General features: G+C 32.9%; 1 protein-coding gene and 1 non-coding gene across 2 annotated transcripts; both read right to left on the reverse strand.

The window, feature by feature from the left end:
- Window positions 1-382: 382 nt before the first annotated feature.
- Window positions 383-2,541, reverse strand: LOC105794194 (protein PHYTOCHROME KINASE SUBSTRATE 1). The gene is made up of 2 exons (XM_012623237.2): window positions 2,454-2,541; window positions 383-2,065 (listed from the first exon to the last, which is right to left on the reverse strand). The coding sequence occupies exon 2, from the start codon at window positions 2,033-2,035 to the stop codon at window positions 614-616; it is 1,422 nt and encodes a 473-aa protein (XP_012478691.1). The 5' UTR covers window positions 2,036-2,065; window positions 2,454-2,541; the 3' UTR covers window positions 383-613.
- A 12,928-nt stretch (window positions 2,542-15,469) lies between these two features.
- On the reverse strand, window positions 15,470-15,575 carry LOC128040114 (small nucleolar RNA R71). The gene has a single exon (XR_008194774.1). It is a non-coding gene; the product is annotated as a small nucleolar RNA R71 (small nucleolar RNA).
- Between the last annotated feature and the right edge of the window lie 1,198 nt (window positions 15,576-16,773).

Below are 16,773 nucleotides of genomic sequence, written 5' to 3' on the forward strand. Positions count from 1 at the left end.
ACATTTTACCTTTCTATTCTTTGGGTCGTGAAAGATATATTAAACATAAATAGAATTGTTAACTTCTTTGACTTATCTCTCACATATGTAATGGTACTACAAGTATAATTCAAGCTTAGAGCTCTCTATTATATTCTACTGGTGGTCCAAACAGAAAATATCGATAAAAGCACAGGAGATCCAATTATTGGAACTCCAGGTCATGGCACTTAATAGTAATGCTGGAAAGATAATTAGTTATGGTCTTGACCGTTGATCTGCTCTAAAATTTAACAGGATTAGCTGAGCAGAATAGGTTTCTAAGTCTCTAATTTTACAATGGAAAAAGGAGGCCAAGCCAAAAATAACTTGGGAACTGCCAGGGCATATGAGTAGGGCTCCATTAACCCCAATATCTGGTTGCAAACACATCTACATTCATCTTCATCATCCAGAATTCATGCATTTCATGCCAAACAAATGACCCCCCATGAACTTTTTGGATTTACTTTCTAAATAATTAGCATCACTTATGGAATTCAACACTACTACGGCTACAAAAGACACATAAGGTATAGTAGTGAAATTTCCCATCACAAGTTGTACAAAATAAGGTCCAGGGAAAGATTAAAAGCTACTGAATAAACAAGAGACGTGAAGCTCCTGCTGTATGAGTAGGTTGAAATGCCGCGGCAAGTTTAGTGCCAGCTCCAAATCTTGTTGCAGGTATGTAGGAATCTGACACACTGCGCATTCTTGGGTCAAAACCTGCCTTGTCATTTGTTTTTTGTGTATCTCCAGCAACTTCAACAGCTTTTTGGCTGTTACACCCCAATAGACCACTGGAACGGCCCTTGTTTTTAGAACCTTTGGTTTTGGTGGTTGTCGGATAAGTTCTCATTGGGCTTGGAAAAGTTACCGGTGGCCTTAGCTCTTCATAGTCAGACATGACTGAGAAATCTGCTGCACTTGCTGTGACCACACTCCACTCTATGCTGGCCTCGCTTGGTGCATAACAAGTTGTTGGGGTGGCACACCCAGACGCTGCATCAGAAGTTTGTTTGACAAGAAACGGATTGACTTTTCCTGTGAGGCTCTCTATCTCAAATAAGTCTGAACTTGCATCGCTCTCTGTATCGTTGTAGTTGCCTTTAGTATTTTCAATTTTTTCTGCTTTGGGATTAGAATCCAGAGAGAACATTTGCAGCCTCCTCTCGATGTTCAAAGACTTGTTTCTCTTTCCAAGTGCCGGCGAGCCGAAAACCTCCAATGATTTCCGTCCGATTTCATCCACATCTCCTTGCAGTGACACTTCAACAGGTCGAATTCCCATAGTAGAATTCATAGTTGGGAAACTAAAAATGTCTTCCTTCGTCCAGGGTTCCGCCACTGGTTTATTAACCTCTAGGCTGGCCTTACTGGATGCAGTTTTATTTGGCTTGCCTTGCAAGCCCTCTCCATTAGCAGCTGGTCTCTTGAAACTTATTTCACCAACCTGTGCTTCTTCAATATCAACTGAATTTCTACCAGAACAGTAACATTTGCAGCCAGCAAGACCCGAAAGAAAACTCTTTCCATTCACTTTAGGAGGTTTTTTCGCAGGAGGATTTCTCATAGTACTTCGGAGCAATGCACTTCGGCTGTTCCAGCTTGATTCTGATCGAACACTTGGAGTTCCCTGATATATTACAGGCTTGACAGGCTCTATGCTGACTCTACCATCTTTAACGCATTCCAATGTTTTTGCATGTATTTTGGTTATTCTTGGACTTTCTAAATCAATTCCTCCATTGAAGTATTTTTCAGCTCCAAATACTCCAATTTCCCCATCGTCTTCTTTCTTCAGTCCTAAATAATGATGTTCATCTTGTTTGGTGTTGGTTGTCTTGGAGCTGAGCTCTCGGTTTGAAGCCGAAAGTTTTCTTATATAGTTTTCCTCAGCATCATCGAAGAAAGTAGAGAAAGAAACATCACGAAGGCTGCTATTTTTTCCCTCAAAGGACAATGTTTGCGACAGGTTTGTGTTGTAATTTGATGTTAATGTTACCATAGCCATGGAGTTCTCGAGATTCAAATAAAATATTTGCTGCAATAAAACAAAAATACGAGTGAGAAAATGACCCCCAAGAAAACCGTTTCCACTTTCCAGTACAACCCAACAAGATCCACAAAACTACAGAAAGAAAATGAAAAAGACTTAATAGCAAAGTTCAGTCTGAAGACAACTAAAATCCTGGTTTGGGAAATCCCAAAGATTGCCTTAGAAAGCTATATCAAGCAAATATGAAAAAAGAAAGGGGAAACGCTATTTATTACAAGAAACCAAAGGATGAAAAGTAGCAGAGAGAAGAAATGAAATAAAATAGAAGAGAGATTTAGTAAGAAAGTTGTTCTATGCTAAGTATAGTTATGACATCTCCCATCTGCAAGATGTTAAAGGGAGTAGGCCCATCTACTTGTGGACTAAAGCAAACCTGGATTATATTTCTTCACAACTAGAACTCTGATTTAAGTCTCTTCAAGTTATCTTTAGCAAATGAATGTATATATATATATATATATATATATATATATATAATACCTATTGATTAGTATATCTCATATATGTTTACTTAGGCCACGCTGTACGGAAACTTGATTTTTATTTTGGAATGGGTTTTCAAAACATATGTGGATACAATTACAAGCTTTAAATTTTTGCTTGGATTTACATGTCCAATCATCTGCACAAGCTGATCACATGGAGAGCTTGGCTATTGCTTAGGACTTTGACAAATATATTTACAACAAAATTAAAAAGAGAAAAAAAAGATACATGTGTTTATGTTGTTCTGGCTCTATTAGTTGATTTGTGGCTATTATTATTATTATGGGAGGGAATGGAAGGCTGGATTGACAAGAAAGTAGTGTTTTATGTTTTTTGTATGTTATAATTTTAATGGAATATAAAATTTTAGAATGTGATTGTTGGGATAGTTATTTTATAATGTTTAGCACATATGGAAAATATTGATTATTTTCAAAAAGTTATATTACAACATTTGGTTCACTAAATACTTTTTATTGAGTGTAATGGTAACTTACAAAATTGTTTGATTTTATTATTTTTGCTTAATGCTGTTGTTTGCTTCTACTAAACAAAATTAATTATTTTAATTTATAATTTTAATTGAAAAAAATGTTTCAAATTGTCTATCTTTCTAAATATAACCATGCATATATAAAATCATGCATCTACAAAACTTTTGTTTTATCAACTGTTTTCCATTTATACTTTGACACTATTAACGTTGTGGTAATGACGAGTACTATTAGAAGGCTAAAGGAGCAAACATGAAAGGAAAAATAGAAAATAAATATAATCTATAAATGATAAATTATGCAAATGGTTAATGTTGCAACCTTAAGTTGCATATTTACTTAAAATGAAAATTGCAATGGAAGTGTAAGATTGTAGTAGCCACTACGACTTGGCACTACAAAAAACTATGCAAACAAAACAAAAATAACATATATGTCTATTTATGTACTTTAGTTTCCCTACATTTGTAAAGCCTAACTTAGTGAGTTATTTCACTATCTTTAATAATGAACACAACAAGTAAATCACTCTCTATCATTCCTCAAGTATAGATATCTCACATTTGTACCTATAGATTAGAACACTCACCTCCAAATCCTCCTATTAAGAACTTGGACTATAAACACTCAACAATGTTTATAACTCAGTTTGCACTCTCTCACGAAATAGTTCCTCAAATGAATAGATTAGAATGCACTCAATAAACTGTCATACAAAACTTATACAAGCCTTAAAGTTTATATCAATTTTTAGCTTGCTAACATAGAATCGACGTGAATACAAAGTAACTCCTTGAAAATAGCTATTACACAATAACAATCAATGAACAACCGATTGAAGATATGCTTTCCAAAATTAGCAACACTATTTCGATCAAATCTCCACATTCCAAAGGTTTAATTGATTTACATGAATCCTATCCGATCTTCTAATGCTAAGGATTGGTTTCCATAGATGGAAAAAAAATATCTTTAATAAAATAGCACATTACCACGTCCAAAAATTTTCTTCATTAAATTGTCAAACCAAATAAGATAAGTTTTTAACGACGTCAGTGGTAGTCTACAATTGTCATTGTCTAGTGCCACTCAACAACTCTTAGCTCATTTTGCCTCAACAGTTTGTTCAATCGCAAGTATGCCTCGTGGCACTACAGAAAAATAAATTCTGGCGATCACAAATTGCGAATCCATATGCGAGGAATGAATTAGGTTGAAAAGGGTCAAAAATATGCCTTTAAAATCTACAACACTTGTACAAAAGTGATTCCTTTGTCTATGTCGAAATCATAGACACAACATGAAATCTTGACTTCTACGTGATCCACTTGGAAGTTTACAATCAGAAAAATCTCACAGAACTATTCTAGAGAGAAAAAAATTTTCTGCTAGTCAAAGTTTTAATTTAAGTAACCTTAAAATTTAGATTAATCCTTCCATTTATTCAAAATTGTAATGAATGAAAATTTAAATATTTGAGGAATATTACAATTTACTACTAAAACATAATATACTCCTTTCTATAAGATAACAATTGTATTTCAAAATAAAACTAATTTTTATTTATCAAATTTTGTTAAATACTATATTTATAAATTCGATAAAGCAAATTTATCACATTAAAATATGTGAAATATATCTTCATATTATTTTAATCGAACTCTCTACATATGTGGAAGAAATATGTACACATATCATGATTGATTTTAACATTGTCAAATTAAATTAATTATTAGAATTTTCTATAATCAATTTAATTTCGTGACATGTTAAACATAATCCTAATTTTAAATTTGCATTTTGATCATCGCAATTAAAGGGTGTGACTTTATAGGATCCTATAACATTGGCATTGACATTAGAACAATTTTAATGTTACAAATAGAGAGTGGCATCTAGCAATGCATCATGACTACCCATGTCACATCTCGAATTTCTAATTGATAAAATTGTAAAATTATAGTACGAATGAGTAATTAGCTTAATGGTTAATTGTAAGTGAAATTATCATTGAGACTCGAGTTTGATTCCCCTCACTCGCAAATTATTATTTTTAAGCTTATGCCGTCCACCCTTAGCAAATTGTCAGATTTCAGTCTGACTCGAACATTGAAAAATCTGATAAACTTGAATATTCAAAGACTTTATCTGAATTATAAAAAGGCTATTAGTTTTTAAAAATAAGACAACTAATTTTTATGTAGAGGTTTTTTTTTCATCTTTTTTTTTCTCTTTTTTCCCTTATTGCCGCCCACACCCTCATTTTGTCTCTTCTTCCTCAACTTTTACTCTCTTTTCTTCCTTCTAGTGATGCCCTATCAACATAATTTCCTCACCATTATTGTGCTTCCCCTTACCTCTTTCATTAGTAATACTATTTTTCTCTTTTGCCTCCTATTTACTTTACCTTTTAGTTGACATTTTTGTTGCACTTTTTGCTACCCCCTTTGTTGTTTTTCCCTCCACCCATTGTCGTCCATTGGAACCTTGATTGCTACAATATCCTTTATTGCATTGCCGCCTCTCTAAGTCTCCTTCTCATCATTCTTCTTTTGTTTTGCTACTGATTTTACACTCTTTTCCCAGACTCTCTTTGATCTCTATTAGGGGTTTTTCGACTTTGTAATCAGTAGACATCACAAGTCTAGTAAATGGGTGAAGCGTAAGTGTCGATTCTAGTGAGATCTAACGTGTGTTTCTTTTTCTTTTATTTTTTTGCTTTGACCAATTTTGATTAATGCCATAGCCGATTTTTATGCTGATTTTGTATATTATTTTTGTTGAAGGAATGTATTTGAACATCCCGGATTAGTAGTGACAATAGAAGTTGTTCGTATCTCCATTGTTAGTCGTAACAATGAAGTAGGAATCCCAAATACTGGATCTAAGTGCTCAATGTGTTTTCCTAATATGGGAAACCATATAGGGTTGTTTGAGGCTGGTTCTAGCTCGCATTTATTCATGTTGTGTACATATCTAAGTGAGATCTATCTAGATCTAAGTTGTAAAAGTTGCAGTTTTACGTTAGTGCATTGTATTCACGTAAATCAGGTGTGGGTGCAACACCCCTGACTCATTTTCGTTGCCAAATTATGGTTACAAGATATTATGAAAGTTAAGAAGATCGATAATATAGTAACACAATTGAAAAATTAATTTGAACATCATAAATTAATAAACAATCATCATTCATAGTATACATTAAAAAATGAGACTTAAATTAAGAATTCGAAACCTTAAAATCAATTTAGAAACGCAAATGGAATAATCAAAAACCAAACAAAAAAATATAGCAAAAACTAAAAGCAAGGGTCACGTGGTCGTGTGGTCATGCGATGTGATAGAGCTCAGACCGTGTGGTTCAAACACATGGCCGTATGGCTCAAACACATTATCGTGTGGCCAAAACCTGTAATAAATTTAGTCCATGTAAGTTAGGGTCACACGATCGTGTAATTCTCTGAGACCGTGTGGACAAACCTATAGAAAAAACCAATAAGACACATGGTCGTGTAAAGTGACCGTGTGTGGCACACGACCGTGTGGTAGACCGTGTGCGCCTAAAATAACTTCAAAAACAAGCCATTTCAACAACCATTTCTTAGGTCCCAAGCCAAATCATTTCCAACTATTTTTACCTATTCAAAACACATTTAAGCATACTAAAAACATTCAACCTAAGTGTCTAACCAATATTCCCTCATTGGCACCACAATTCAAAAGTTAAAACATAGATTGTTCAAAAATCAACCGTTAGTTAACCATAGTTAACCATACCTTCCATTCCATGAATTCAATACCCAATTAAACACATAACACCATTGCACACATTGCTAACATAACATCAACCAAAGTTCACCAAGTTGCCTAAAGCAAAATGAATATTTCATCACCAAAGCACAAGACAAGCATACAAATCAAACATTGCTTACTTATTCAACTATCAAATTTATCGTCATAATATCATGTTCAATTCATAAACTAAGTTCACCAAATGACTAAAACTTGTACACATTTGTTTACCTAAATAGCATGGGGAACACCAAATAGATTTACACCATTACATTCATCAACACAACCATTAAAACTTATCGTTTTTTTTTTGGTTCATATACCAAAAGGCTCAAAACATGACCAAATACTTATAGTATATATATACATACCAAAACCCCATTTACATGCCACTTATAACCGAACCAAAATGAACAATTAGTTACCGAACAAGATGTCAGATAGTGTGATCTCCAAAAGTAATCCAATCGACAGCTTAAAATCAAGGATCTACAAGGAAGAAAAACCAAAATGAGGTAAGCTTGCATAAAGCTTAGTAAGTTTGTATTGAATGTAAACTTTAACTTACTGTAAAGGACTTAACCTAAACCTTTCACAATAAAAATTATAATCAAGGTTATGAGTTCATTTAATTGCATATACACATCACAAGTCTCATAATGTTAGTAAATTGACATATACAAAAACGTCTAACTTCTTCATGTCATAAAACATATACAAGTAAACACATTCAAAGCTTAATTCAACCATCTCATATTCACTTAACATTTTACATTTTCATTTCAAGTATACATTTCAAATATCCCTTCTTTTTTTTACATATCTATCCATATAAACATTTCGTATACACAATTAATATAACTATTTCCATATGCCCGATTCTTAAAATCATTTTGTATATCTATTTCCATATAATCAAATCATATAAACAATTTATATATTCATTTTTCATATAATCGATTCATATACTCATTTTATATATTCATTTTCTATATAACTGATTCATATAATCATTTTATAAATTCATTTTCCACCCGATGAACTAGTAACATGAAAGATAGAAAAAATACCAACTATAACATCCGAAGTTGAAGCCTCTTCGTGCTCTAGGATCGCATAAACTCTGACGAGAGCTCAAGCTTCAGATTGAACCGCTGTATATTTTGTAACGCATCTACTGACTCTAGTTGTGCCTGTAACACCCCTTACCCGAGACCATACAATAAAACTCTCCACCTGCGTAATAGTCACTAGTTTAATTATAACTCGAGCTACGAAACTCAAAATTTATATCCATAAATTTTCCCTAAAACTAGACTCATATATCTTCTTACCATAAAATTTCCAGAATTTTTGGTTTAGCCAATTAGTACAGTTTATTCGTTAAAGTCTCCCCTGTTTCACTATCTGATGGTTCTGACCCCTCTTCACTAAAAATTAGTTATCTCATTGTACAGAGTTTAGATAATGTTCTTATTTGTTTCTTTTGAAAATAGACTCACTATGGAATCTAGACATATAAATTATGACTCATAATTCTTTCTATACAATTTTTAATGATTTTCTAAATTCAGAATAGGGGACTTCAAAAACCATTCTGACACTGTCTCACTAAAATTCAAATATCTCATAATATAAAATTCCTTTGCGTTTCTTTCATGTGAAAATAGACTCGATAAGATTTAATTCTATATCTCAGTCACTCTCTAATTCCATTTCTACTATTTTTGGTGATTTTTCAAAATCACGTCAATGCTACTGTCCAAAAACTGTTCTATTGCAAATTTTTACTCTTTTATAATTTCTTTGTATTAACTATCATTTAGGCATACATAACATCAAAACATGTTCTTAAATTGCCATTTCAATAGCTATTCATTAGCCATATCATAAGGACACACACAAAATGACTAAGTCCCTATACATGCCATAACTTAAAATGTTTCGATCACAAAATACCGAGATGGTCTGTTGATAGTGTGAAATGATTTCTGACATCCTTATGATCCCCGAATTAGTTTGGTGATACTATAAAAAAGAAGGAAAATAAAGGGGGTAAGCGTTAAAGCTTAGTAAGTTTACAATCAAATAAATAACAACATTTATCATAAATAATTATACTCATAAATTATCATCAAGTATCATGGTCTTTGCTTCTTCTTTACTTACTCTTTTACTTGTTTACTTACCTGCTTACTTAAATAACTCATTACTCCTCCCTTACTGAAATTTCTTTCTAAACTGATAACTGAGATATTCTTAACCCTTATAAATCACCTGAATATATTTATTATGCTTTTACCTAAACTTTCATGTAACATAGTCCATTTACTAGCCCGTTGAACCACTTGGAATACTAAAGATACTCGGGTCTCCTGTCTGATAATAACGTGCCAAAGCCATGTCCCAGACATGGTCTTACATGGGATGTTTCCTGTACTGCCAATGTCATATCCCAGATATGGTCTTACATTGGAGTTCTCATATTGGTGCCCATGCCATGTCCTAGACATGGTCTTACGGGGGACCTCTCATCTTAGTGCCAACGCCATGTCCCAGACATGGTCTTACATGGGACCTCTCATAACCTCAATAATGCCAATGCCATGTCCCAAACATGGTCTTACATGGGATCTCATTCCCTTAATGTCATGACATTTGTATCCGATACATTCCTAATATTTCGACGGGACTTTTTAACACTGATTCTCTATCATCTCATACTTGAGTCAACATTAAATAATTTCATAAAATAAGTACATAATTGCTGGAAAATAACAACATTAATAATAATTATTGAAATATTGCATTTATTTATTGTAAACTTACATCGGCGTAAAATACGATCAAATCTAGCAACTTAGTCTTCAACCTTTTTCTTTCCCCGGTCTAACTCCGAATTTCATTCTTCTTGATATATAATAGAAAATTTAGCTTATTTAATAATCACATAAATCAAAACAGTCCTTGACTCAAACTTTGGCAAAATTATGATTTTTCCCCTAAACTTTTGCATATTTACACTTTTTCCCCAATTTAAAATTTCATAACAATTGGACACCTCTAGCTTCTAGAACTCAAGTTTTGCACTTTTTACAATTTAGTCCTTTTGACTAAATTGAGTGCCCAAACGTCAAAATTTTTTAATGAAATTTTCATGAAATCATTTTGTGAAATTGTAGACCATAAAAATATAATAAAAATAAAATTTTCCTCGTCGAGTTTGTGGTCCTGAAACCACTGTTTCGTTTAGGCCCTATTTTGGGATGTTACAGTGCCTTAAATTCCCGACCGTCAACCTCTTGTAGAAGTAACAACAGGTCTTACAGTCTGATTTCTGTTCAAATCAGTTCAGTTGAAGTAGTTTTTCTTATAATAATCTAGAGATCCATAAATGAAATATGACCCATCTTTCAATCTACATATCCCAGAATGATTCCATCCACAATGGCTACCTTCAAGTCTATTTACATTTCTGAAGCTACCCATACTAGCTACTGAAGTCATAAGTGGTCTCAGGTTACTCTATTCCATTCTACCTCTGTCAGAAAACCCTAATGGCACTGAAAACATCTACTCAATTCTTTCATTTTCTTCGGTGGAGAAGCATAAAATACTCTAAATGTATTTCGCTTATTGAAGTTGCAAATTTTTGTTTCATCCTGTTTCTTGTGGTTGTAAACTTTTTCCATTTTCTGAACTCGATTAGAAAAAACTATGAACTCTCGAATTTCTATTGCACCAACCTGCAGCTCGATCTTGTCGTTTAATCCATCTTCAAAATGAATACACATTTCTTTCTCTATAGATACATTTTCAAAGGCATGTTTAGTAAACTGAACAAACTCACGCTCATACTCTACAACTGATCTATTTCCTTATTTTAACTCGAGGAATTCCTTTTTCTTCTTGTCAAGGTATCACTTGTTGATGTATTTCTTTCGAAATTTAATTTTGAAAATTTTGTAAGTAACCCGTTCTTTTGGTACAACCGTAACTAGAGTTGACCACCAATGAAAAGCCTCATCTTTTAACTGTAACACTAAACATCTAAAACAATTTTTAGGAGGACACAACATTTCATCTGGAACTCTTTGTGTGTGTTCTAACCAAAATTCAGCTCTGGTCGGATCATCACTCACTTTACCGTGAAATTTTTCGGCTCTATATTTTCAGACTCTATTAATAGAAAGTCTATAAATATTCTTTCGTATAAGGGTTTGAGGACGAGGGGGTAGAGGTCGTTGAGACACAAAATTGACTCTCATATACACATTAATCATATCCCTCGTCATATTAAGAAAAGTATTGTTAGCCTCTTCTCTATGCTCTTAAAATTTGGGCACATGATGAATAGCCCTTAGATCGGTGGCTAGAACATTACTCTGTAGTTCATTGGAACCTACTCAATTTGGGCACATTATGAATAGCCCTTAGATCGGTGGCTAGAAGATTACTCTGTAGTTCATCGGAACCTACTCGATTGGATTCAGTTGACATCTTTGATCTATAAAGAATTATGTCAAATTGATTGGAAGTCATCACACTATCACATGTTATTAAGTGGCATGTATTTCTAGACTTAATACATGCAACATTCATTCCTAAAATCGACTAAACCGTAGCTCTGATACCATTAAATGTAACACCCTAACCCATCTCTATTTTTGGATTAAGGTTACGAGATATTACGATAGTTAACAAGATTGATATATAGTAACACAATTCAAAAATTAATTTAAACACCATAAATTAATAAACAATCATCATTTATAGCATACATTCAAAAATGAGAGTTAAATTGAGCATTCAAAACCCTAAAATCAATTTAGAAACAAAAATAGACTAATCTAAAATAATAAAAAATACAGCCGTGTGACAGAGCCTAGACCGCGTGGCTTAAAGACATGACCGTGTGGCCAAACTGTGTAATAACGTGAATCTGTGTAGCTTAAGGTCACAAGCCCGTGTCACCAGCCCGTGTAACTCTTTGAGATTGTATGGACAAACCTTTAGCAAAAATCAATAAGACATATGGTCGTGTGAAGTGACAATGTATGGCACACAACCGTGTGGCAGACTGTGTCCTAGGCCATGTGCACCTAAAATAACTTAAAAAACAAGCCACTTCAACAACCATTTCTTAGGTCCCAAGCTAATCCATTTCCAACCATTTTTACCTATTAAAAACACATTTAAACATACCAAAAACATTCAACCTAAGTGGCTAACCAATATGCCCTTATTGACACCACAATTCAAATGTTAAAACATAGATCGTTCAAACATCAACAGTTAGTTAACCATACCTTCCATTCCATGAATTCAATACCCAATTAAACACATAACACCGTTTCCCACATTGCTAACATAATATCAACCAAAGTTCACCAAGTTACCTAAAGCAAAATGACTATTTTATCACCAAAGCATAAGACAAGTATACAAATCAAATATTTCCTACTTATTCAACTATCAAATTTATTGTCATAATATCATGTTCACATTCATAAACTAAGTTCACCAAATGAATAAAACTTATGCACATTTCTTTACCTAAATAGCATGGAGAACACCAAATAGATTTGCACCATTACATTCATCAACACAACCATTAAAACTTACTATTTTTTTATTCATATACAAAAAGGCTCCAAACATAACCAAATAGTTATAGTATATATATCAAAACTTTATTTACATGCCACTTATAATTGATCCAAAGTGAACAATTAGTTACAAAAAAAGATGTCATATAGTGTGATATCCAAAAGCAATCCAATCGACAGCTTGAAATCGACGATCTACAGGGAAGAAAAACATAAACAAGGTAAGCTTACGTAAAGCTTATTAAGTTTGTATTGAACATAAAATTTAACTTACCGTATAGGACTTAACCTAAACCTTTCACAACAAAAATTATAATCAAGGTCATGAGTTCATTTAATTGCCTATACACATCACAAGTCTCACAAGGTTGGTAAATTCACATGTACAAAAACGTGTAACTTCTTCATGTCATAAAACATATACAAGAAAACACATTAAAAGTTCAATTCAACCATATCATGTTCACTTAACATTTCACATTTTCATTTCAAGTATTAATTTCAAATGTCCTTTTTTACATATCTATCCATATAAACATTTCATATACACAATTCATATAACTATTTCCATATAACTATTTCAGTATAATCGTTTCAGATATCTATTTCTATATAATCTATTCATGTAATAATTTTATATATTCATTTTCATAGAATCGATTCATATAATCATTTATATATTCATTTTTCATATCACCGATTCATATAATCATTTTATATATTCATTTTCCTCATGATGAACCATAATGAAATAACATTGGATACACGAGAATAAAGCTCACTCATGCTGTAACTATAATTGCTCACATGAGCTGTAATTATAAATGCTCACACAAGCTGTGAAATGGGTCTGCTAATAACTCTTGAAAAGAGTTATATTTGAGGCCTCTTAATAGAATTAATTAGTTGTAATAAAGTGAATACATTTGTATTTTTAGGATATTTTTAGAACATTGGATAACAAAGCTTAGATTGTGATATAATGGTCATTATTTGTTACTTTTATCACTTGGGGAGGAAATGTGTGGTTTTGTGTGAACACAAGTGTAAGAAGAGCAAGAAGATGAAGAGGGAAAATAAAGGAAGTGAAATATTGCTATGGCAAATGGTGAAATTGATTGCCAACAAATTTGCCTTGGTAATTCCGGGAAGATAACTAAGCACTTTATCCATGTCATTCTCAACTAGCTGTGTGTGTACCAGAGAATCCAACTGAAAAGAGGAATGAAAAAAGTGTGCTGAGGTGCGACGGATCTACCCAATAAAAGAAAGAGAGAAGAAGAAAAAAAAGGAGAGGAGAAATTGTGTGAGAAAGAAACTGGTGACATCAATCCTCTCTCTGCGCAGAGAAGAACTCCATTAGAAAATTTCAAAGAAAGAAAGGGTAGTAACTACAGAGAGCAGAATACAAACGTGAAGAAAGGGAAGAGAAATATATCTTGGATTCACATACAATCGAAAGATAAAAGAGAAGCAAGAGTGTGGCAAGAAATTCTACAGTTCTGCCTTTAGTTTTCCTGATTTTTGTTATTCAAACTTCTTTAAATGTTGATGAATGATTTAAATTTGGCATTTACTTTTCTACCCATGAACTAATTCTTTTATGGGTTGGAGTTATTTGGGTGAATGTTTATAATCCTTAATGCTCATGATTTGAGATTGCCTATATCACTGTTTCATTCGATTTATACCTATTTTAAATACATGCATGCAAGCTCTAGACATAGTTGATTGTGTGCTCTGTTCATAGATTTATTTTTAATTCTGAAAAGGTTAAATATACTAGATATTGAATCATTTGATACAAGCAAATATTCGATAGAATATTCGTAGCATTCTAGACATATATGCTCCAAGTTGTGTAGAGAAAGATGTTAATTGTATTTATTAATCTGGAGTTCTGTAGACATATAGTAACTTAGATTTTTAGCTTAAGATCTAGCTATCAAAAAAGGCAGGTTACACTAGTGACTCTCTGAGTAGTTGATTAGACAATATTTTGCCATGACATTATTTTGATATGAGCATTTCCCCTGAATAATTCTAGCCCTATTCATTCAACAACAAAATTACTCTTACTTTTCTCTATAATTTGCCACTACATTTTATGTGCCATATCAATTCTCTATTTTTAGCATTTAATTACATTAATTCATTATACCAACATCTTATTCAATTTAAGAGTATTTCCTGCTATGTAGTATAGTTAATAGCATTATAATAACTGAATCAATTTCTTACCAATCTCCAATCCTTGTGGAGACAATACTTACTTATCACTTTATTATTTGAATGATGTGTACACATGCACAATTGCATTAGTTATTTATGTGAAACAAGTTTTTGGCACCATTGCCGAGGATCGACAACATTGGTGAAAAGTTGATTTGTTATTATTCTTGTTATTTTTGTTAGAACAATTAATTAGTATTTTTATTTGATTTTTCAAATTTGTATTAGTGCATAAGAAGAAGTAGTTAAGAGGATACACAATACTGTTTTGATCTTGAGATTGAAAGGACTTTAAGCCGAATAAGGAAAGCTTTAAGAAAAATTGAGAGTATTATAAATGATCCAATGAGAGAAGATCAGATACTCTAGAATGAGAGCAATGTTGATATTCCTCAAATCATAGATGATAGAGATAGACCCATCAGAGAACATGTAGTGCCTACTTTGGGTGATCTAAGTCTAAGAATTGTTAGGCCATATATTCAAGCTCAACACTTTGATTGAAAATCGATAATGTTTGAAATGTTGTAGACGGTAAGGTAGTTTAGTGGTTTATCGACTGAAGATCTCAGATTGCATTTGAGACTTTTTATTGAAGTCTGTTACTCATTCATGCAGTAGGGTGTTCCTGAAGATGCCCTTTGATTAAAATTATTCCCTATTGCGAGGTTGTGCCAGATCATAGTTGAATGCATTACCATTAGGTATGGTTGCATCTTGGAATGATTTATGTTAGAGATTTCTACTTAGGTACAATCCTCCCAACATCAATAGCTAGCTGAGGAATGACATTACATCATTCAGGCAATCTGAAGATGAGACATTATACGAAGCATGTGAGTGTTTCAAGGAATTAATTAAAAAATGTCCGATGCATGGTTTTAAACATTGAACACAAATGGAAATGTTCTACAATGGATTAAATGCTCATACGCGAATGGTGGTGGATGCATTTGATAATGAGATGTTTCTTGAAAAATCCTACAATAAAGCATTCAAAATTGTAGAAAGAATAACAAATAATGATTATTAGTACCCCACAACCAGAGTTGGTACTGGTAGAAGAGTTGCTGGAGTAATGGAACTTGATGCGTTTACATCGTTAGCAGCTCAAGTATCATCCTTAACAGATATGATTAAAACTCTGAAAAGACCTTTTGTAGTGCAAGAGATGAAGGTTGTAGAACTAGCATGCGTATACTGTGTAGAAGATCATGTTTTTGATGAATGCCCATCCAATCCAGCCTCTGTGTATTACATGGGAAATTTTAATCATAGCAACAACAATCCCTACTCCAACACCTACAATCTAAGGTGGAAGCAACATCCAAATTTCAGGTAGAGTAATCAGGGAATGAGAAATGTCAACACTATTAATAGATAGAATGTGGCTGGTGTACCACCTGGACACAGTCAACCAATGCTGCGACAAAATGTGCAATAAAGTTCATCATCTTCAACATCAACTATGGAAACTTTGTTAAGAGAGCATATGGCTAAGAATGATGTAATTATTTAGATCTAAACAACTTCTTTAAGAGCTTTGGAGAATCAAACGGGGCAAATTGCCACTGCATTAAGTTCCAGACAACAAGAAGCATTGCCTAGTGATATAGAAAGTTCTAGATCTCAATGTAAAGAACAATGTAAAGCCATAACAGTCTAGAGTGGCACTCAGCTGCTAGGAGTTGTAAATGATGCCTTGTCTAAGGAGGAAAGTTCAGAAGTTCCTGGAAGCCCAACTTTCGAACCAAAAGTGGAATAAACTACAAAAGATTCAAGTAGACAAAAGTTGTAACAACCTATTTTTTAGTGGTGACGAAACAGTGGTTTTGGGACCATAAATTTTCATCGTGTCGACTCATAAATATTATTTATAGAATATTTACGGAGTCATTAGAGTCATATTAATGTTTGGTTAAGAAATTTTATCATTTAGATAGTTAATTAAAGAAAAATAACTAAATTGAAAATGGTGCAAAGGTTGATTTCTATTAGTTAAAAAGATCAAATGGATGTGGAATCTTAATCTAATGGACTTAGATGGTGATTATACCATATAATATATTAGTGGATAGCT

The sequence above is a fragment of the Gossypium raimondii genome, chromosome 3, assembly GCF_025698545.1.
Source record: "Gossypium raimondii isolate GPD5lz chromosome 3, ASM2569854v1, whole genome shotgun sequence".
Taxonomy (NCBI): Eukaryota; Viridiplantae; Streptophyta; class Magnoliopsida; order Malvales; family Malvaceae; genus Gossypium; species Gossypium raimondii.